At 36.6% G+C, this 24346-nt stretch overlaps 1 protein-coding gene across 5 annotated transcripts in view; it reads left to right on the top strand.

The window, feature by feature from the left end:
- Positions 1-24346, top strand: part of QSER1 (glutamine and serine rich 1) — a 78963-nt gene that overhangs the window by 38377 nt on the left and 16240 nt on the right. For all 5 annotated transcript variants that reach the window (XM_055091420.1, XM_055091422.1, XM_055091421.1 and 2 more), the window contains 3 exons: positions 749-4447; positions 22645-22973; positions 23916-24032. In XM_055091420.1, the coding sequence (XP_054947395.1) occupies positions 749-4447; positions 22645-22973; positions 23916-24032 (4145 nt within the window). The remainder of the gene's footprint in view (positions 1-748; positions 4448-22644; positions 22974-23915; positions 24033-24346) is intronic.

Raw genomic sequence — 24346 nt, forward strand, 5'->3', positions numbered from 1 at the left:
AAGTTGTTCATAGGAAGTCAAAACTTGAAATGCAAGGAATTTTAAAAATGCATTTATTTTGATAAAAGAAACTTTGCACTGTTAATCTCACTATTATTTTCAGATTTATTATGTTAAATGTAGGCAATTCAGTTTCAATTTTAATGTTATGAACATTTTAGTTTGTCCATTGGTATTTTGCATTGGGATTTCAAGGGAAATTAGTCATTAGAGATTATGTACATTTTTACTGTTTTATTAATTATCAAATGACCTTATCTGACTATATATATGTATAATCTCATATTTATGTAACAATCATACATATGAATTGCTGATACCTTTGTAATTTTCTTCCTGCCTTATGAAAGCTAGCTATTTTGAAATGTATTTTTGAAAATTTATGTGCAGAACTAATTTGTCAGGCTTTTCAGTTTTAAAGAGATTTTGGGGCTTCCCTGGTGGCGCAGTGGTTGAGAATCCGCCTGCCGATGCAGGGGACACGGTTTCGTGCCCCGGTCCGGGAAGATCCCACATGCCGCGGAGCGGCTGGGCCCGTGAGCCATGGCCTCTGAGCCTGCGCGTCCGGAGCCTGTGGTCCGCAACGGGAGAGGCCACAACAGTGAGAGGCCCGCGTACCACCAAAAAAAAAAAAAGAGAGAGATTTTGATGGATTGAAGGTTATATAAGTTTTATAAGTCTGTATTATGGAAGCAGATATAAGTGTTTGTGTCATAACTGCATGAGCATATTTGTTTTCTTTTCATAGGTATGCATTCCTCAGCAGCAACTGAGCTGTTTGTTACTGGACCTTTGCCAACCACTGGAGCACTTCCACCCTCTGCCCTCTCTGCTTATCAGCATCCCACCACCTTCAGCAATAGAAACTTTGCCACCACCTCACCTTTGGTGCTTCAGGATTCAACTTTTAACACTACATCAAATGGAATTTTAAATCCTCATGATCCTTTGCTGCAAATCAAGACTTCCCAGGGAACTGTTCCAACCCCTTTGGCATTTGAGCGCCTGGGCAGTTCTGCGATAAGTAACAGCATACCACCTCAGTCTTCAACATACCGCTCAGCTCAAGAGTCTGCACCCCATCTTTTACAACCTCAATTTAGTTTGTTGCCTTCAGCACTTGGAGGAGCCCAGCAAACTCCTCAAGCCTACGGTCCAACTCTCTTTACTAGTTCTACTGCTTCCATTGAAAGAGCTCTTCTTCGAGAATGTAGTGTTATTAAACACCATCAGCGGCCTTCAGGTACCCAGTCTATTCAGGCACAACTGACTGGTTCACAGCATTCCTTACACAGTTATCTATCAAATGCAAGTGTGGTTAATTTTCAGGAAACAAGCAGGCAGTCATCTTTATCCTGTAACCCAATTGGAGATTCTACTCAGGTGAGCAATGGAGGATTGCAACAGAAGACCTCCCAGGTCTCAGTGGAACTTGCTCAGTCCTATTCATCTGCAATTCCATCATCAGGGTATCCTCCTTCTACTACAAAAGTAAAAAGCTGTTCTACAAAACAACCACTAACATCAGCCAAGTCCCCCAAACCTCAAAGTATAATTCCTCCTGTGCAAACACTAAGCTATTCCAAACCTTTACATAACCAGAGTTCTGTAATATCAGGCCAAGCACAAATTTATTCTACAGCGCAGCTACCAAGCCTTTTATCAGTTAGTCAGTCTCAAAATTATGGTTTAGTACAGCCACATAATGTGCCATCTATTGTTCATTCACATGTTTATAGGTCCAGCAAAGTTGAAAAGTTGCCATCCTTATATAAAACATTGACTTTTTCTGGGTCATCTCAGACTATAACTTCTGAAAATCCAACACTTAATTATTCTTCTGATCAGCAAGAGGTATTATCTTCAGTTACAAATGAGAATTACCCTGCTCAAACAAGAGATCTATCTTCAGTTAGCCAGTCTCAGAGTTACTCATCTGGTCACTCTCAGGGTTTATCACCAGTTAGTCAGACACAGGTTAGTTATTCATCTCAGTCACAAGTTTTGTCAGTTGTTAGTCCTTCAGAAAGCTATGCTTCAGGGCAGTCCCTAACATTAACAGCCCCTTCTCTTTCTTATTCTTCTGCCTCTAGGGCTCAGAATATGCCAGATTCTAGCCCAACTCAGAATTATATTTCTATGCATTCTTCCCAAAATGCTCAGACTCAAGGGTCATCATCTCCCCAGTCCCAAAAGTTTTTGCCTGTTGTCCAGTCATCATCTTTTGCGTCCTCTACTCATTGTCAGACATTACAGAATAACATACCTTCCCCTGATCCAAAGTCTTACGCTGAAAGAAAACTTGACTCAAATGTGTATACACCTTCAAAGCAAGAGGATGATTTTCCAATGCAAGAGTTACAGGTATTACAGCCGCAAGTATCTCTTGAGTCATCAACCCAAAGGCTATCTGATGGGGAAATTAATGTTCCAGAGTCAGCTTATAAGGTGTCAAAGACAGATGACAGATATTCCCAGAGCATAATCAGAAGTAATTCCCATCTTGAAGATCAAGTTGTTGGGATTGTTCTACAAGGGTCAAAAAAAGAAGAAAACATAGTTGGTTCAGTGGCACAGCTTAACCAACAAGTTGGCCAAGTCAATAATGCAGCAACCCTTGATATAAAGAAGACAACTAACTTAATGCAAACTCCACAAATAAGGTTGAATACTAAAGACCTAAACCAGCAGCATTCTCTTATACAGAAGGTACATGAAGCCAAGGTCCAGGAGCAGCATGATCAAATAATTAATGCCTCATCTCAGATTCAAATTCCAAATAATGCTTTAGGGCATGGCCATCAGGCATCTCTTCCCAATACACAGGTCCTTTTAGATTCTGCCTGTGATTTACAAATTCTTCAGCAGTCAATACTACAGGCCGGTTTAGGACAAGTAAAGGCATCTCTACAAGTACAGCGTGTTCAAAGTCCGCAACAAATAGTACATCCTTTCCTTCAAATGGATGGTCATATTATTCAGAGCAATGGCGATCATTCTCAGCAGCAACTCCATCCTCAAAATTCTGAAATTATGAAAATGGACCTCTCTGAGTCTTCAAAACCATTACAACAACATCTAACAACAAAGGGCCATTTTAGTGAAACAAATCAACATGATTCAAAGAATCATTTTGTTTCTCTCGGATCAATATGTTTCCCAGAGGCAATGCTCCTCAGTGATGAAAGAAATATTTTATCAAATGTAGATGATATCTTAGCAGCTACAGCAGCAGCTTGTGGGGTCACACCTTCTGATTTTTCCAAGTCAACTTCAAATGAAACCATTCCTGCTGTTGAAGATGGTGATTCTAAATCTCATTTTCAGCAGTCATTAGATGTTGGGCATGTGACATCAGATTTTAACTCCATAGCAGCTACAGTAGGAAAGCCACCGAGTATAAATGATATTTCCTTAAATGGAAATCAAGTTACTGTAAACCTTTCACCAGTACCTACTCTTCAGTCAAAGATGACTCTTGATCAACAGCACATTGAAACACCTGGTCAAAATAAAGCTTCTAAAGTAACTTCACCAGTGGTTGGGCCAGGTCATGAAGTCCAGGAGCAAAGTTCTGGCCCATTCAAGAAACAGTCTGCTACCAATCATGAACCTGAAGAAGATAGCGAAGTACCTGTTGATAGTACATTAGCTAATAACAGAAATCAAGAGTTTGTTTCTAGTAGTAGAAGTATAAGTGGAGAGAGTGCTACATCAGAGAGTGAATTCACTTTAGGGGGTGATGACAGTGGTGTGTCAATGAACCCGACTAGGAGTACACTTGCACTGTTGGCCATGGCCCAACCTGGGGAGCCAGTCAGCATCAAGATTGAAGAGGAAAACCAAGATTTAATGCATTTTAACCTTCAGAAGAAGAAAACTAAAGGAAAAGGGCAAACTAAAGAGGAAGACAACAGTAATCAAAAACAGCTGAAAAGACCTGCCCAAGGCAAACGCCAGAATCCAAGGGGAACAGATATATATTTGCCGTATACTCCCCCTTCCTCGGAAAGCTGCCATGATGGTTATCAGCATCAAGAAAAAATGAGACAGAAGATCAAAGAAGTAGAGGAAAAACAGCCAGAAGTCAAAACCGGATTCATTGCCTCTTTCTTAGATTTTCTGAAATCTGGGCCCAAGCAGCAGTTTTCCACTCTTGCTGTACGAATGCCTAACAGGACTAGACGACCAGGAACCCAGACTGTTCGTACATTTTGTCCCCCACCACTTCCAAAGACTGCATCTGCAACACCCACACCTTTAGTGTCTGAAACTGGGGGTAACAGTCCATCAGAAAAAGCTGATAATGAACTTAAAAACTCGGAACATTTATCTTCACTTTCTTCTGATGAAGATGATCCTGGAGTATGCAGTCGTGATATTTATAAAAGCACCTCTACTACCTTAAATACTTCGGATGCCACTTCTGATAAAAAGAAGAAAACAGGTAAAGTTTTAAAATTTAGATTCATAATTATGGCTTTCCACTTTAATTTTTCTGGCTCTATACCAAGTTTTATGCTTTCTTAGCTTGAAGCAGGTCTGCATTTTTCAGGACAAAATGCATAGGCAGGTATCTTAGAGACTTATTTTTTTAAATGTTCCTTGCCTATAGGAAAGTTCTGGGTTTTAGGCTGAGTAGTTCTGGTTTTTCTCAGCTTTTTACCACATGCAACATAATTTACATAGTGCACTATCCAGACTTTTCTAACCTGAGACGTCTTGAAGTGGCTCATGGCTATGAGGCATTGTATTGAGGGCCATGTTATATAAACTGGCATATTTTCTTGGTATGCTAATTTTACCTAAAGATTAACATTTTACTATTAAATATGGTTATTTTGTGTGCAGCATGCAGATTAATATAATTAAGTTAAAACTTTTAAAATTTTGTGCTGGTTCCAAAGTATATGCCCAAATCCTTGGGTGTGTGTTTCACTTTACTCTGTAGTTAAGGGAACATTTCGAGGAACTGTTTTGAGAAGCACTGCCTTATGTAAATGATTGACAAGTAGTATAAAAGTTACTATTTTAAAGAACATGCCGGGCTTCCCTGGTGGTGCAGTGGTTAGGAATCCGCCTGCCAATTCAGGAGACCTGAGTTCGAGCCCTGGTCCGGGAGGATCCTACATGCCACAGAGTGACTGGGCCTGTGTGCCACAACTACTGAGCCTGCGAGCAACAACTACTGAAGCCCATGCGCCTAGAGCCCATGCTTCACAACAAGAGAAGCCACCGCAATGAAAAGCCTGCGCACTGCAACGCAGAGTAGCCCCCGGTCGCCACAACTAGAGAAAGCCCGCGCTCAGCAACAAAGACCCAACAGCCAAAAATAAATAAAAATAAAATAAATAAATTTGGAAAAAAAAAAAAGCTTTAAAAAAAAATCATGCTAAGGAAAAAAGTACTTATAACAATAAAATAGCTACCACTTCTGTGCCAGGAACTATTAGCAATGCTGTAAGATGTGCTTTGTTATTTCTAATATACAGATGATATAACAGACTAAATGAATTTTCCAGGTCCATACAGTCAGTAAATGACAGAGCTGAAATCTAAACTCAGGTTTATCTGGTTCTAGAACCCGTATTCCTGCCTACCTCTCTTTTTTTTTTTTTTTTAAAATTAATTAATTAATTTTTTGGCTGCATTGGGTCTTTGTTGCTGCACGTGGGCTTTTCTCTAGTTGCGGTGAGCGGGGGCTACCCTTCGTTGCGGTGCACGGGCTTCTCATTGTGGTGGCTTGTCTTTGTTGTGGAGCACACCTGTGCAGGCTTCAGTAGTTGTGGCACGTGGCCTCAGTAGTTGTGGCTCCCGGGCTCTAGAGCGCAGGCTCAGTAGTTGTGGTGCACGGGCTTAGTCGCTCCACGGCATGTGGGATCTTCCCAGACCAGGACTCGAACCTGTGTTCCCTGCATTGGCAGGAGGATTCTTAACCACTGCATCACCAGGGAAGCCCCTGCCTACCTCTTTTGTATGAATAGAGTGGTGCTTTATGAGTAAAACCTTGTTTTGTGATGTACTTTTGAGCTTCTCTCCAGATCTGAGACTACCTTTTTAACTACTAAGGTAATATGAAACAGCTGGTATCCCAAATATTCTATTAGCATAAATTTCTGCTAAAACATTTGTAAAGAATTCTCATTTTTTTATACAAGGAAATTAGCATAATGGAAAATCATCGTTAGAGTCAAAACATTACAGATGTGGCTAATCCTAGTAAGGTTTTACACTCTATTCCCCCAATTTAGAGTTCTTTGCAATTACTGTTATATTCCCTCCTATGTTCCTAAGCAAACATTTTATAATCTCTGTTATAAAACATGAATCTAGAACTAGTTTCTTCCAGACAACAGTTATTATCTCATTTTTAGTTAAAAATCACCACCATCAACCCGATCCTTACTAATAGGTCTTTGAAGTTCTCTCTTTACCATCCCCATTGCCTTCTCATCTGTGAGAACTCATCATCTCTTGCTTGGACTATTGCAACAGACTTCTCATTAGAATCCTTCCCATCAGTCTCTACACGTCCGTCCTCCACATTGTCATCACACTTATCTTTATAAAAAAGGAAAACCAGTTGTTACTTCTCTGCTTTGAAATGCTTCTTGTTGCTCCATGGGAAAAAATTAAAATAATGTGTAAAAATTCTCCCTTTCCATGTTTCACTCTTGTTCCACCCTTTCCACTTCCCCTCTTCTGTGACAACTGAATTTCTCATTGTTCTTTGGACCTTTGAGCCCCTGTCACAATTGTGCTCCTTTTGGGCAGGTTTTTCTCTACCTAGGCCTTCCTCTTGATTTTTTAGCCCAGCAGACACTTAGTTATCTTTGAAGACCATCTTCAAAGTCACTTTCTGGAGGTTACTCCTGGCAGAATTAGTGCTCATATCCTCTAAATTCCCACAGCCCTTAAATATTTCTGAAGGGCAGAAGTTTTAAATTGCAGCAAGGTCTAGTTTATCCGTTTTTCCTTTTATGATTTGCGCTTTTTGTATCCTAAGAAATCTTCGTCTAGCCCATAGTCACAAAAATTTTCTCCTGTTTTTTTCTAGGAATTTTAGAGTTTTGCATTTTACATTTAAGTCTAGGGTCCCTTTTGAATTTTTTTTTTTTTTTGTATAAGATATGTGGTATGGGTTGAAGTTAATTTTTTTGCACATGGAAGTCCAGCTTTTCCAACACATTTGTTGAAAAGACAGTCCTTTCTCCATTGAGTGCTTCTTGCACCTTTGTCAAAAATTAATTTTATGAATTCATATTTGTGTGAATCTATTTCTGGACTCTCAATTCTGTCACATTGATCTATGTGTTTATGCTTTCACCAGTACCACACTGTCTTAATTGCTATAGCTTTACAGTAAATCTTGAATGAAATAAGGCAGTGTGAGTCTTCCAAATTTGTTCTTTATCAAAATTGTTTTGCTTATTCTAGTTCCTTTCCTTTTCCATTTAAATGTTCAAGTCAGCTGTTGGTATCTACAAAAAAATCCTTCTGGGATTTTGATTTCCTTGAATCTGTGGCAATTTGAGGAACACTAAACTGTTAACAATATATTGAGCCTTAATTCATGCACACATTTGATTTCTCTCACTAGTCTTGTGTAGTTTTTGGCATATAGATCCTGCTTTGTTAGATTTATTCCTAAGTTTTTTGGGGTGCTGTTTATTGTAAGTGACACTTTCTAAAATTTTCAAATTCCAATTATGCATTAGTAGATTATAAAAAGTTATTTTTTATACGTTGATCTTAAATCCGCACAACTGATTTATTTTAAGATTTTTTTAATGGGAATTCCCTGGTGGTCTAGTGGTTGGGACTCCACAATTCCACTGCAGGGGGCACAGGTTCGATCCCTGGTTGGGGAACTAAGATCCTGTAAGCCATGTGGCACGCCAAAAAAAAAATGTTTTTTTCTTTGTTTTTTTTTGCGGTACGCGGGCCTCTCCCTGTTGTGGCCTCTCCCATTGCGGAGCACAGGCTCTGGATGTGCAGGCTCAGCGGCCATGGCTCAACGGCCTAGCCCCACTCTGCGGCATGTGGGATCTTCCCGGACCGGAGCATGAACCCGTGTCCCCCCTGCATCAGCAGGCGGACTCTCAACCACTGCGCCACCAGGGAAGCCCAAAAAAAATGGTTTTTAAAATTTAGATTCCATAGGATTTTCTATGTAGGAAATGATGTCATCTGCAAATAAGGATAGTTTTATTTCTTCTTTTCCAGTCTAATGCCTTTTTCATTCCTGTCTTAATATACAGGACTTCCTATACAATGTTTAATAAGAGTGCTGAGTGTGGACATCCTGAACATGTTCTTGATCTTTGGGAGAAAGAAATCAATCTTTCACCATTAACTATGATGTTCACTGTAGGTTTCTGTAGATGCCTTTTTTTATTGCATTAAAGAAGTTCCTTATATTTTATAGTTTGCCAACAGTTTTTATAATGAATGGAGGTTGAATTTTGTCAAATGCTTTTTCTTCATCTATTTAAATGATCATGTAGTTTTCTTCTGTAGTCTGTCAGTATGGTGAATTACATTGATTGATTGTTAAATATATCTGTGGCCTTGCATTCTCAGGATAAACTCCACTGACTGTGATATATTATCTCATTTATACATTGATGGATTCAATTTTCTAATTTTTTTGCATCTGTGTTCACAATGAATATTAGTCTGTTGTATTCTTTTTGTAATGGCTTTGTCTGGTTTTGGTATCTGGTTATTGCTGACCTCATAAGTGAGTTGGGGAGTATTCCCTTCTTCTCTGTTTTCTGCAAGAGATTGGGTAGTATTGTTTTTTCCCCAAATGTTTGGTTGAATTTGCTAGTGAAACCATCTGGACCTGGAGTTTTCTATGAATTAAATTTCTCTGACAGAACTATTCAGCTAGTCTATTTCTTCTTGACTGTGTTTTGTCTCTTTGAAGGAATTGGTCCATTTCATTAAGTTGTCAAATTTATGAATATAGAGTTGTTAGTAGCATTTCCTCGTTAATCTTTTTAATTTCTGTAGGTCCTGTAGTGATTCCCACTCTTACAGTCTTTTTTTTTTTTTAATAAAATATGGCCTTTTAAAAAATATATATGTATTTATTTATTTTTGGCAGCACTGGGTCTTTGTTGGTGCACGTGGGCTTTCTCTAGTTGCAGCGAGTGGGGGGCTACTCTTCATTGTGGTGTGTGGGCTTCTCATTGCAGTGGCTTCTCGTGTTGCGAAGCATGGGCTCTAGGCACGCGGGCTTCGGTAGTTGTGGCACGCAGGCTCAGTAGTTGTAGCGCACGGGTCCCACTCTTACAGTCTTGATGTTGGTCATTTGTGTCTTCTCTCTTCATCTTCGTTAGTCTGGATAGAAGTTTATTAATTTTATTGATCTCTTCAAAAGACCAGCTTTTAGTTTCATTGATTTTTCTCCTTTGTTGACAATTTCACTGATTTCTGCTATTTTCATTAATTCCTTTTTCTGTTTGATTTTGGTTTATTATGTGCTAGTATTTTTTTTCTAGTTTCATATGGTAGAAGCCTAAATTGCTGATTTCAGACCTCTATTCTGCTTTAAGCATTTAATGTTACAAACTTCTCTCTAAGTCCTGCTTTAGCTATATCCCACAGATTTTATTTTTATTATTTGTTTTTATTTTCTTTTGTTCCAGGAGTTTTAAAAATTCCATTTGGTGCTTTCTATTTTTTTTTTTTTTTTTTTTTTTTTTTGCGTTACGTGGGCCTCTCACTGTTGTGGCCTCTCCCGTTGCGGAGCACAGGCTCCAGACGCGCATGCTCAGCGGCCATGGCTCACAGGCCCGGCCACTCTGCGGCATGTGGGATCTTTCCGGACCAGGGCACAAACCCGTGTCCCCTGCATCGGCAGGCGGACTCTCAACCACTGCGCCACCAGGGAAGCCCTGGTGCTTTCTTTCTGATCTATGAGTTATTTAGAATCATATTTTAAGATATTCAAATATTTGGGAATTTTCCAAACATCTGTCCATTATTGATTTCTACGTTGTGTAATTTCAGTTCTTTTAAATTTTTAAGGTTAGCTTTATAGCCCAGAATATGGTTGATCTTGATAAATGTTCCAGTGCACTTTAAAAGAATGTGTATTCTGCTGTTGTGTGGATTGTTGTATAAATGTCAATTAGATCAAGTTGGTTGTTAGTGCTGTTCAGATTCTTCTCCTTGCTGATTATCTGTTTGCTTGTTCTGTTAATTACTGCGAGAGGATTTACAAAGCTTCCAAGTATGCTTGTAGATTTGTCTGTTTTGCTTTTCATTTCTATATGTATTTGTGTATTTTGACCTCTGTTTTTAGATATGTACACAGTTAGGATTGTTAAGTCTTAGTGAATTGACCCTTTTATCAGTATATAATATCCTTCTTTATCCTTGGTAATAATCTTTATTCTGAAGTCTACTTTGTCTGTTATCAGTGTAGCCACTCCAGGTTTCTTTTGATGAATTGCATGTATTTCTTTTTCCATCCTTTACCTTTAACCTATCTGTGATGTTATATTTAATGTGGGTATTTTGTAGACAGTATATAGTTCAATTTTGTCTTTTTTTAAAAAACTCTAATCTCATAATCTCTGTCTTTCAGCTAGTATGTTTAGGCCATTTACATTTAATGTAATTATTGATATAGTTCAATCTTCCATTTTATCGTTTTCTGTTTCCCCCCTTTTTTGTTCCTGTCTCCCCTTTCCTATCTTTAAAAAAAAATTATTTGAACTTTTTACTATTTTATTTTAAAATTGATCTCTTTTTTTTTGGCTGTATCTTTTTGTATTATGTTTTTAGTGGTTGACATAGTGATTACAATCCACTTAGTTAATATGTTTGCCACTTAAAATGTAAAAACCTAAAAACCATAGAGATCTCTTTACCCTTGCCCTTATGTTATATATATTTGTCCTACATATTACCTCTACATATATTGAAAACCCTGATAGAGAAGTAATTTTTGCTTTCAGCAGTCATATATATTCTAAATAACAGGAGCAAAATAGTCTATTATATTTACCCAGATATTTATAATTGCCGTTGCACTTTATTCCTGATGTTCCAGGTTTCCCTCTGGTATCATTTCCTTTCAACACAAAGAAGTTTTCCATTTTTAAGACTTTTTCTTGGATTTTCAGGATTGTAATTATTTGTCTGGATAAGGTTTATCCTGTTTGGAGTTCATTGAGCTTTTTGAATCTGTAAAATGTATATTTTTTTCCAAATTAGAGAAGTTTGGGGGCGTTATTTTTTTCTGCACCAATCTCTTTCTCTCCTGTGGGACTCCAATGACATAAATGTAAAATATTTTTATATTGTTACCCAGGTTCCTGAGGTTCTGTTTATTTCTTTTTCAATCTTTTTTCCCCCTCTCTTCTTCAGATTGTATAATTTCTATTGGTCTGTCTTCAAGTTCATTGACTTTTTTGCCTTCTCAATTCTGCTACTGAGCCTATCCACTGAATTTTTTATTTCAGATATTTTTTTCAATTCTAAAATTTATATTTGGTTCTTTTCTCTAGTTCCAGTTTCTCTGCTGAGAACTTACATATTTCCATTCATTTCAAAAGTATGTTCACCTTACCTCAGGGAGCATGGTTATGATAGCTGCCTTCAAGTCTTTGATAATTTTAACATCTGAGTCACCTTAGAGTGGCATCTGCCAATTATCTTTTCCCTTTGAAGATTGGTCACATTTTTCTGGTTCTTAATATATTGAGCAGTCTTGGATTATATCCTGGACATTTTGAGTACAATACTGTAAGACTCTGGGTTCTATTAAAATCCTCTGCAGAATGTTGATTTGTTTTGTTTTAGCAAACAGTCAGACCATAAGTTCTTTCTCACCTTTGAGTGATGGTCTGAAGTTAGTTCAGTTTTCAAAGCCTTTGTTCTGGTGCTTTGGATCTGTCGGAGCAGTTAGTCTGGAACTTGGGTGGATGGTAGACTGTTATAGTTTAGATCTCAAAGACTTTGCTATACTAGTTTGGGTCTATTCTACATATGTGCAGTTTAGGCATGAAACTAAGATTTGTGTGGGTTCATGCACAGAATTAGAGGATACCACTCTCCAGTTCTCTCTTCCCTGGGAATTTCCCTACATGCCCAGCTCTCAGGGTTCCCTTTCCCAGACATTTGGCTAGAAAGCTGGACTTTTCCTTGGATTTTTTTTTAGCTGCTTATGCTTTAACACCATTCTGTACAACTAGGACTGCCCTTGGGGCAGCACATTGAGAGAAGAGAAAAAAGGACAGGGAATCCTCCTACATGTTTTTCCCCAGCTTTATTGAGATATAATTGACATACAACATTTTCTACTCTCTTCATGCCATAGGAGCCCATGCCCCATCCAGGTGCCTCTGGTACACCAAAAAGACAGGTCTCCTGTTCGGGTTTAAGATGTCAGGTTTACTGCCTCTGCGTTGCAGCTCTGTGACTTGGGTTGCCCTAGGGGCAGGGCTGGGAGAGAGAAAGAGAAGAAAAAAGAAATGACAGTGGCCCCCCACATTCTTACTTTGCATGGGGCTCCTTTCCCCACTCCTCTGTCCAGAAAGGCAGATTTTCTTGGAGTTTTTGTTGTCTGTGTCCAGTGTAGTTCTGCATAGGGGCCACCCTCTAGTCAATGCTAGGTGATAAGAGAGGAAGGAAAGTGAGGAAACATCTCTATATAAAGATTATTTCAGTTTGGGCTTCCCTCCCCAGTCTGCCTGCAGTTACTAACTTTGTGGAGTCTTCAGGTAGTTGCATTTTATGTTTTGTCCAGAGTTTTTATTTGTAATAAGTAGGTCTAGTGGACTTAACTTCACCTTGGTTGGCACCAGAAGCCTTTCATGAATTTTTAAAAATTTATTGTCTTACAGGTTACAGTCGTTATTTCTGATGCTCAGACTGTCCTGTAATGGCCCAGTAGGAGCCCCTTCAATGTTTTGAGATTTTGATTGTGATTACATTGAATTCATAAATTAATTTTAAGGGAGGATTGTTATCTTTACAATATTGTCTTCTCATCCACTTATGGAATGTAGTGTTTTTCTACTTATTCAGATCTTATTTTATGTCTTTTAATATCTTATCATTTTTTTCCACATATTCTATATTATAGTTTTACTAGTATTTTAAATATAATTTTCCCCCTAGTGTTCTCTCATTGGTTACTGATAATATATGGCAATGATTGATTTTTGTGTCTCCATCGTGTGTTTGTCATTTTTGTTGAATTTCTATTTTAACAGTTTTTCCACCTGATTCTCTTGCACTCTTAAGTAGATGATTATATCTTCTAAAAATAATGGTAATTTATCTGTTTTTTTTTTTTTTGGTAACTTATCTTATTGGCTCAGGCCTCTGTCGTTTAATAGTAGCAACGATAGCAAGCATCCTGGCCTCCTTCTTGATATTTAGTAAAATATGTAGTGTTTGACTATGAAATATATTTGTCAGTTTCTAGTATACCATACTGTTTAAGAAGATATCCTTATGTTTTGAAGTTCTGAGGATTTTTTAAAATTAACAGTGAGCATTGAATTTTGTCAGATGCCTTTTTGAGCTGGTTCTGATAAATCTGCTTTCTTTTACCCCCACATTCATCTATTACTTGATTTCTTAATGCTAAACCTCTTTTTAAAAATTTCTACCATGAACTCTGCTTGGTCATGATGAATTGCTTTAGTCCACTGTAAGATTTAAGTTGCTAGTATTTTATTTGAGATTTTTACACCTAGATTCATAAATGAAGTGAATGTATAGTATTTTTTGTCTTAATCTTGTTCACTTTTGTATTCAGAATATGCTGACCTTGCAAATTGAATTAGGAACGTTTTTATATTTGTTTAAATTTGAAAAAGCTTATTATATATAATTGGGATTTCTAAGAATATATCTGGGACTTGCTAGTTTTTTCCTGATAGTTTGATCTATCTGGGCCAATTTAAGAATGGCATATTTTCTAGTAAAATCATCTCTTTCATTTAGATTTTAAAATTTGTTGTTATAAAGTTGTACATACTATTACCTTGTAAGTTTGTAGTCTCCTCTGTTTCTGTAGGTATGTTCTCTTTCTTGTTCCAAGTGATTATTTGAATCTTTCCTTATCAATCTATGGAAGATTTGCCTATTTAATGGTTCTTTTCAAAGAACCAATGTACTTTTCTTTTTTTTTTTTTTTTTCCTCACTTTTTCTTAATTTCTGCTTTTATCAGTTCTTTTTCCCTATCTTCCCTGGGTTGAATATTCTCTTTCTGGCTAGTTTGTTATTCGTTTGCTGTCTAATGAATGGCATTAAAGTTGTAAGTTTCCTTTTTTTTTTCACCACACTCTGGCTCTATCCTTCTGGTTTCAATTTTTAATGCTCTCACTGTCCTTTCTAAATGGTTTGTCATTTCATTTGATTTCCTTTTAACCCAAGAGTTATTAAGAATAGTGGGGTTTTGCCTGTTTCCCAGTAGATATTTGGTTTTTTTGTTGTTTTGGTATTCCTTTAATACTAACTTATGGCCCTGTTGTATTGTGGTCAAAGGAATGTGGCTTAAGTAATGTCTACATTTTGAAATTTGTGGAAATTCTGTTAGTAGCTTGGTAAATGGTCAATTTTTATAAATATCCCATGAGTACCAAGTGCTAATAGATTTTATTTATAATATTGTTCAAGTCCTTTATGTCTTTTTATTTTTTGTGTAATGTAATAAATGATACTAGGTTATTTAAGAAAATGTATATGTACATGTTGCAAGTAAATGATAGGTCTGGAATTTGCCTTAAACTATCCCAGCAAATATAAAAGAGGTGACAGAAAGATAAATTTATCAAAATGTTTGTGGTTACAGTTGGGTTATGGTATGTGAGGGTTTGTATGCTCTACTTTTATGTATGTTTTAAATCTTTAATAAAAAAGTTTTTTTTAATCCTCCCTATCCTTATTTGTTTTTAGATTGCTTCACCTGTTGATTACTGAAAAGGGTGTGTTAAAGTATCCAACTATGTTTTATTGTTTTTCTAATACTGTGTAGTTGATGTTTTGAACCCATGTAATTGGGTGTTTAAAATTTTACTACAGTTAAATTTCCTTTTATGATAATGAAATCTCTCTTTTTCACATTTAATTTCCCATTTCGGTTTTTAATATTGCCATACTAATCTTATTGTTAGCATTTTTAGTATATTTTCCATATCTCTTCTTTCAGAACATTTTTTTCTTGTGAGATATAACTCACATATGGAAATATGATACACATAAGGAAAACACACAGAAAATTCCCATAAATTTGAAAATGCAGATATTAGCTAAGACATATTCCCTGACCACAATGCAGTAATTTCATAAAAGAATAGCAGAAAGGAAAAAAGAGACAAAGAAATAAAAGTAAGTTTTTCTTTCTAAAACTTCTAAATAACTTCTGCTAACTTCCAAATAACTCATGGCTTTAAAAGGAAACCAAAGCTGAAATGACAACTCACTTAGGACAGTGGAACCATTATATTTTGGAACCATTATATTTTGGAACATTATATTTTGGAGCCAGGAATGTGTGGGGCAAAGAAGAAAATTTATGGTGTTAAACGCTACTCATTAGAAAGCAAGAAAGTTCAAAAATAAATTGAGTACTAAAGTAAATCCAGCTCATAATCTGTAGAACTAACCACTGTCTGAGTTGGATGGTAATCACTTCCTTGCTTTTCTTTTATTAATTTTACCACCTGTGTCTGTATCCCTGTACTTTTGTTTGGCTCATTTTAAAACTTCTCATAAAGAGCATCATACAGTATTGATAACTTTTTCCTTCCGCTAATTTGGAAGCTATTCTTTTTTTTTTTTTTTTTTTTTTTTTCCGGTATGGGGGCCTCTCACTGTTGTGGCCTCTCCCGTTGCGGGGCTCCGGACACGCAGGCTCAGCGGCCATGGCTCACAGGCCCAGCCGCTCCGCGGCACGTGGGATCTTCCCAGACCGGGGCACGAACCCATGTCCCCTGCATCGGCAGGTGGACTGTCAACCACTGTGCCACCAGGGAAGCCCGGAAGCTATTCTTTTTATAAAATATTTCCTTAACTTTTTATTATAGAAATTTCAAACATAAAGTTACAAAGATTGGTATAATTAAACCGATTTATGAATCACTCAGTTTCAGTAATCATCAATACATGGTCAGTCTTATTTCATTCTTATCTTTACCTACCCTCTCACCTCCCTGATGATTTTGATGAAATATTTCTGTTCTTTACCTGGAGATAATAGGGATTACAATATGCATTTTCACTTCCTCAAAATCTATTAGTATCTTACTCTCCTCCCGAATAACATAAAGACTCTGAGCACTAAAACTCCATTTTACCCCCTCCTAACTTTAATGTTACCATGTATTTTAATATTTGCATTTTTTTCTTTCTGGCCATGCCATGTGGCTTGTGGGATCTTAGTTCCCCAACCAGGAATCAAACCCTGTCTCCCGGCAGTAGAGGTGCGGAGTCCTAACCACTGGACCACCAGGGAATTCCCCCACATATTTTAATTCTATCCTGTTTTCTAATACTCAACAAGAAATAGTGTATTAAATAGTCAGGGTTTGCTTAGGTTTATTTATATATTTACCATATTGCCCTCCATTCTTTCTTGCACCCACATCTCCTTGGGATGACAAGCTTATGACTAAAGCATGTCCCTTACAGTTTCCTTTTCTGAGGGTCTGCTGGTGGCCGTATCTCTGTTTTTGTTCATAGATAGCTATGTGATTTGTTTTGCCATGTAACTTAGAGTGTATTTTCAAAATTCAGTGACATTGCTATAATAAATCCCTTTTATTCCTTCATTCATCCATTATTTATAAGAACAATGTTTCCCAGTTCCTTTATCAATAAAAAGGAAGGACAGAAATAAAATTGGTTGTAAAACCTATCTCAATAAGTAATATTCACCCATGAGTCCATAAATGAGTAAGTTTTAAATGCCACATCCACTCAAAAGAAGCATTCTTTTTACATTTACTTTTGTTTTACATTAAAGTTGAAAAAATATTAATTTAGATCTACAGTATTATAATGTATTATAAGTATTATAATGTTAGAAGTGTTTAATATATAGAGCCTTCTGGTCATAAGACATAAAAAATTGATTTCCATTTATATACATTTTTGAGGCAGAAAGTATGATGTATAGTTATAGTAGCATAAAAATATATTACATTAGGATAAAATTCTGTAATCTAATCTTTAATGATTAGATTATTTTCCCATTGTTATTGAGATATGATTGACATACAAACTGTATAAATTCAAGATATACAGCACAGTGACTTGATAATTAGATTATTCATTTGTATTTCCTCAACAGGCCTCTCCCTTTGATAGGGAGGAGTCATATAAATGTATGAGGATAGTTTTAATTTGGGGCACAGATCAGGTAGGCTGGCTGGTGACAGCTACTAGACCACCCCCCCCAGCCCCTCCTCCCCCCTAATTAGCTAGAATAAGGGAGAGATGTACTCTAGTTGCCAAGCACTGTAGTTCACTCATTTCCCTTGCCTATCTGCTTTTCCATTTTCTTCTGTGTTTCATAGGTCTGGATTTGTGTTGGGCTCTGCTTTGATTCCCTCTCAACCCCTCCTGTAGGCAGGTAGAGTTCACTTTCTTCAGGGAACAGTTTTTCCATTTTGGCCTGTGATCAAGCCACCCCTGCAGCCTACAGCTCAGCATAAGCAAGGGGATCACTGCCCTTCCTGTTTTATTTACTTATTATCGTATATGTTATTTTAGTTCATCAGCACTACTCAAAATTACCGCTGCAGTGCTACATGTTCTTTATATTTGTTTCTCAGCCTGGAGCTTCTCTATCAGCTCTAGGCTTCAAAGTCCTTTTTTAACAGCTTTGTTAAATTATAATTCACATATCATAACATCCACCCATTTAAAGTGTACAATTCAGTGGTTTTGTAGAGTTGTATAACCATGACCACAATCTAATTTTAGAATATTTTCATCATCCAAAAAGAAACCCATTATTAGTCAGTCCCCACACCCACGCTCACACCCAATGATAAGCAACCACTAATCTATCTTCTCTATAGATTTGCCCTTTTTTGGACATTTCATGTAAAAGAAATCATATAATATTTGACCTTTTGTGACTAGCTTCTTTCATTTAATGTAATGTTTTCAGTGTTTATTCATGTTGTAGCATATATCAGTACTTCATTCCTTTTTATTCCCTAATAATGTGGATATACCACATTTTGTGTATCCATTCATCAGTTGATGGACATTTGGGTTTTTTCCACTTTTTGGCCAGTAGGAATAATGCTGCTGCCAACATTCATATACAGGCATTTGTGTGGATTTATTTATTTAGAAAGTGGAATTTAGAAGTGGAATTCCTTGGTTACATGGTAACTTCATGCTTAACATTTTGAGGAATGGCCGAACTGTTTTCCATAGTGGCTGTACCATTTTACATTCTCTCCAGCAAGGTACAAGGGTTCTAGTTTCTCCTCACACCTGCTATCATGTTATTGCCTATATTTTTTTGTAGCCATCCTAATAGCTGTGAGATTGCAATTATATACTGAAGTTGTGTTGAGCTGATGACTTATAGTGTTGAATGGCCTTTTATGTGCTTATTGACAATTTTTATATCTTCTTTGGACAAATAGGTCCCTTGCTCACTTTCTCTTTTTTAAAAAATAAATTTTTTTTATTTATTTAGGCAGTGTTAGTCTTTGTTGCTGCGCGCGGGGGTACAAGGGTTCTAGTTTCTCCTCACACCTGCTATCATGTTATTGCCTATATTTTTTTGTAGCCATCCTAATAGCTGTGAGATTGCAATTATATACTGAAGTTGTGTTGAGCTGATGACTTATAGTGTTGAATGGCCTTTTATGTGCTTATTGACAATTTTTATATCTTCTTTGGACAAATAGGTCCCTTGCTCACTTTCTCTTTTTTAAAAAATAAATTTTATTTATTTATTTAGGCAGTGTTAGTCTTTGTTGCTGCGCGCGGGGCTTTCTCTTGTTGCGGCGAGTGGAAGCTACTCTTCGTTGCGGTGCGTGGGCTTCTCATTGCGGTGGCTTCTCTTGTTGTGGAGCACGGGCTCTAGGCCCACGGGCTTCAGTAACTGTGGCACGTGGGCTCAGTAGTTTTGGCACACGGGCCCTAGAGCACAGGGTCAGTAGTTGTGGCGCACGGGCTTAGTTGCTCTGTGGCATGTGGGATCTGTAGAGTTGTATAACCATGACCACAATCTAATTTTAGAATATTTTCATCATCCAAAAAGAAACCCATTATTAGTCAGTCCCCACACCCACGCTCACACCCAATGATAAGCAACCACTAATCTATCTTCTCTATAGATTTGCCCTTTTTTGGACATTTCATGTAAAAGAAATCATATAATATTTGACCTTTTGTGACTAGCTTCTTTCATTTAATGTAATGTTTTCAGTGTTTATTCATGTTGTAGCATATATCAGTACTTCATTCCTTTTTATTCCCTAATAATGTGGATATACCACATTTTGTGTATCCATTCATCAGTTGATGGACATTTGGGTTTTTTCCACTTTTTGGCCAGTAGGAATAATGCTGCTGCCAACATTCATATACAGGCATTTGTGTGGATTTATTTATTTAGAAAGTGGAATTTAGAAGTGGAATTCCTTGGTTACATGGTAACTTCATGCTTAACATTTTGAGGAATGGCCGAACTGTTTTCCATAGTGGCTGTACCATTTTACATTCTCTCCAGCAAGGTACAAGGGTTCTAGTTTCTCCTCACACCTGCTATCATGTTATTGCCTATATTTTTTTGTAGCCATCCTAATAGCTGTGAGATTGCAATTATATACTGAAGTTGTGTTGAGCTGATGACTTATAGTGTTGAATGGCCTTTTATGTGCTTATTGACAATTTTTATATCTTCTTTGGACAAATAGGTCCCTTGCTCACTTTCTCTTTTTTAAAAAATAAATTTTTTTTATTTATTTAGGCAGTGTTAGTCTTTGTTGCTGCGCGCGGGGCTTTCTCTAGTTGCGGCGAGTGGGAGCTACTCTTCGTTGCGGTGCGTGGGCTTCTCATTGCGGTGGCTTCTCTTGTTGTGGAGCACGGGCTCTAGGCCCACGGGCTTCAGTAGCTGTGGCACGTGGGCTCAGTAGTTTTGGCACACGGGCCCTAGAGCACAGGGTCAGTAGTTGTGGCGCACGGGCTTAGTTGCTCTGTGGCATGTGGGATCTTCCCGGACCAGGGCTCAAACCCGTGTCCCCTGCATTGGCAGGTGGGTTCTTAACCACTGCGCCACCAGGGACACACTCGCTCACTTTTTAAATTGGGTTATTTGTATTCTTTATCATTGAGGTGTAAGAGTTCTTTATATATCCTGGATACAAATCTCTGGCAAGTACATGATTTGTAAGCAGTGTTTCCCATTCTGTAGGTTATCTTTCCACTTTTGTGATGGCATCAGTTGCAGCACAAGTTTTAAATTCTGATGAAGTCCAGCTTATTTTTTTCTTTTGTTACTTGTAGGGTCATGAAAATGTACACCTATTTTTCTTCTAAGAGTTTCATGATTTTAACTTTCACATTAATGTCTGTGATCCACTTTCAGTTAATTTTTGTATATGGTGTGAGGTAGACAGCCAACTTTATTCTTCATTCCTATCCAGTTGTCCCAGCACCATTTGTTAAAAAGCTTTTTCATTCTTCCCCCATTGAATGGTTTTGGCACCCTTGTTGAAAATCATTTGACCATAAATACAGAGTTTATTTCTGGACTTTTACTCTTTTGATCTATATGTCTGATGCCACCATAATGTCACCATCACACTGTCTTAATTACTAAAGCTTTTTGGTAAAGTTTTGAAATTTCTGAAATGTGAGTCTTCCAACTTTATTCTTTGCAGGATTTTTTTGGCTAATCTGGCTCTCTTGCATTTCCATATGAATTTTAGGAATAGTTTGTCAGCTTCTGCCAAAAATGCAGCTAGGATTTTTATAGGGATTATGCTGATTCTTTTTTTTTTTTTTTTTTTTTGGCTGCACCACACAGCATATAGAATCTTAGTTCCCTGGCCAGGGAGCAACCCCACACCCCCTACAGTGGGGTTGGAAGCGTGGAGTCTTAACCACTGGACCGACAGGGAAGTCCTTGATTCTTTTAATCAATTTGGGAGTATTGCCATCTTTACAACGTTGAGATTTCCTATCCATGAGCACAGGCTGTTTTTCCACTTATTTAGACCTTTAATTCTTTCAACAATGTTTATAGGTCTCAGAATGTAAACTTTGTACTTCTTTCATTAAATTTATTCCTAAATAGTTTCTTCTTTTTGATGATATTATAAATGGAATTTTGTTCTAAATTCGTTTTTGGATGGCTCATTGCAAGCATTTCGAAATACAATTGATTTTTATATATTTATCTTATGCCCTGCAAACTTGCTAAATTTATTTATTCTAATAGTTTTTTAGTGGATTCCTTAGGATTTTCTGTATACAAGATCATTTCATCTGCAGATACAGTTTTATTTCTTCAGACATCCTTCTTAGGGGGAAGCATCTCATTTTTTACCATTAAGTATGATGTTAGCTGTGGGTTTTTTGTAGATGGCCTTTATCAGGTTGGAGAAGTTCCCTTCTATTTTTAGGTTCTTGAGTGTTTTTATCATGAAAGTGTTTAAATTCATGATACTGAATTTTGCCAAATGCTTTTTCTGGACCTATTCTGATGATCCTGTGGTTTTGTCCTTTGTTATATTAATATGGTGATTGATTGATTTTCAGCTGTTAAAACCAAGCATGCATTCCTAGGATAAAAGCCACTTGGTTATGATGTATAATTCTTTTATATATTGGTATATTTGCTCATATTTTGCTGAAGGTTTTTGTGTTTGTATTCATAAGGGATACTGGTCTGTAGTTTTTTCATGGTATTTTTGTCTGGTTTAGGTATTGGAATAATACTGGCCTTGAATGAGTTGGGAAGTGTTTCCTCTTATTTTTTAGAGTTTATAATGGATTGGTATTAATTCTTACTTAACTCTTGATAGAACCCACCTGTGTACCCATTTGGGTCTGTGCTTATCTTTGTGGGATGTTCTTAATTTCTTTTATTCCCTTGTTATTGATCTATTCAGATGTTCTCTTTCTCCTTGAGTTCTTTTGGTAGTTTGTGTCTTTCTAGGAATTTGTCCATTTCATCTAAGTTATTTGTTAGCATACAGTTTTTCATAACATTACTTTATAATCCTTTTTATTTCAGTAGCTTCTACTGCTATTTCAAAGTATTTGGGGGGTGCTGTTTTTGTTTTCCACATCCAATCAGCTTTTCTTCTTCTAGGAATTCAGTTTCAGTTAGCTGACCCTTCCTTGTCTTGTATCACTTTTTTGTCTCTATTCTTTTAAAAATATTTTTGTGCTAAATACTTAAGTGGAAGTAGGGGTGAGTTTAGATTGATGGAGGTTCTCTGTCTAATTGTTATCCAGATGTAATTCTCACCACTTTGGTTCTTGGAAGTTCAACAACCATTCTTTAATTTCATTGTTTCAAACAATTTCATGGCAAAAATAATAAGGTCTTTCTTTGTAAACTGTTCAGATTTTACTCAAAGCAAGTAAATGTTTAATAATTTGTATTACTAATTTGCATTTGCTTGATCTAGTTTCAGAAGCCCTACAGGTGGCAACTACTAGTCCAACTGCCAATACTACTGGTACTGCTACTACTTCCTCCACCACTGTGGGTGCAGTTAAGCAAGAACCTCTCTACTCTACTTCATCTGCAGTAAATATGCTGGAAAATATAAACTCTGCAGAACCCCCAAAGTCCATCGAACTTGATGGTCTTCCTTCAGACCAGTTTGCAAAAGGACAGGACACTGTTGCCATAGAAGGTTTTACAGATGAGGAGAACACAGAAAGTGGAGGAGAAGGCCAATACAGAGAGCGTGATGAATTTGTGGTAAAGATAGAAGACATAGAGACTTTTAAGGTGATGTGAATGTTCACAGGTATAAAGGTCATAGCTTAATGGGCGTGCCCTATGGTAGCCTTCATGATGACTTTTAATACCACGCATCTAGCTTGAATTGTGAAAAATTATATTTTTATAATCTGTTGTCATAATTGTTAAATAATGAAATCAAACTAGAGCTGTCAGGTATTTTGAAAAGGAAAATAGCTTAAAATGATTTTAACTCATCTCTGAGTTTTGTGTATTTCTGACTGGTCAGTATATTACATTTAGCTACTAATAATTAGAGCAGTTTTGAAATGTTAATTTTTTTCAAAGCTTCTAAGTCATTTGTATTATTAGAAGTTTGGAGAAAATGGTTATTTATCTAATTTAAAAGTTTAAAGAAAATAACAGGAATACAATGTAAAAGTAGAATTAGACTTTTTTCACAATTTCAAATTGCAGAATGTTACAATTTCATGTAAGAAATTTTTAGCAGTGTTTAAGAAAACTTATTTTTGGGTTTTTGTTTGCTTGCTTTTGATTTTATTTTTTAATTGGGGTGGAGAGAAATGGTATTAAAAATACAATGAAGAACATAATATTTAAATTATCTATATTCCTTCCATTCACAATTAACTGTTAATATTTTGGCATATTTGTTTCTGGTCTTTTTGAATATGTACATACTGTTATAAAATTGCATAAATAATGTATGACAGTATCATTAGTGGAAAACTTTCCAATAGCTATACAAAAGGGTAATGGGTTACTTTGCATGTTTGTGCTCTCTGTTTCTGGAAGAATTTAAGCAGAGATTGAATAGCCGACTTAAAAGAATTACTGCAAAAGTTCAGCTAGGTAAAAGATAAAAGGTTGAGCTAGGTAGGTCTTTAAGATTCCTTTCAGCTCTAAGATTCTATAAATCTAGAATATGTTGCTAGTTTCTATAAATGTTGTTAATACTTCTTATTACAGGAGGCTTTAAAAGCAGGAAAAGAACCCCCAGCTATTTGGAAAGTACAAAAAGCTTTATTACAGAAGTTTGTTCCTGAAATTCGAGATGGGCAAAGAGAATTTGCTGCTACAAATAGTGTAAGTAAAATGCTTGTTTACATTAACCTTCCTATTTTTTGACAGTGATCCTGGGTAAAATACAGAATGATGTAAATTTAAATGTATTGTTTAATGTATGTATATTGAGCAATTCTGAGATAAAATATTAAAATTGAACTACAGAGTATATCATACTGATTTTAAAATAAAATTAATGTCTAAATACCAGCTACTTAAATTGCTTAACTTTTTATTTTTTAAATAAAGGAAAGGAATTAGTGTTAGTCTGTGAAGAATTCAGATGGACTCAGAGACTCTTATATTGATTATTCTGCCAGTCAAATATCCTGATT

Source organism: Physeter macrocephalus, chromosome 16, assembly GCF_002837175.3.
Source record: "Physeter macrocephalus isolate SW-GA chromosome 16, ASM283717v5, whole genome shotgun sequence".
NCBI classification, from domain to species: Eukaryota; Metazoa; Chordata; class Mammalia; order Artiodactyla; family Physeteridae; genus Physeter; species Physeter macrocephalus.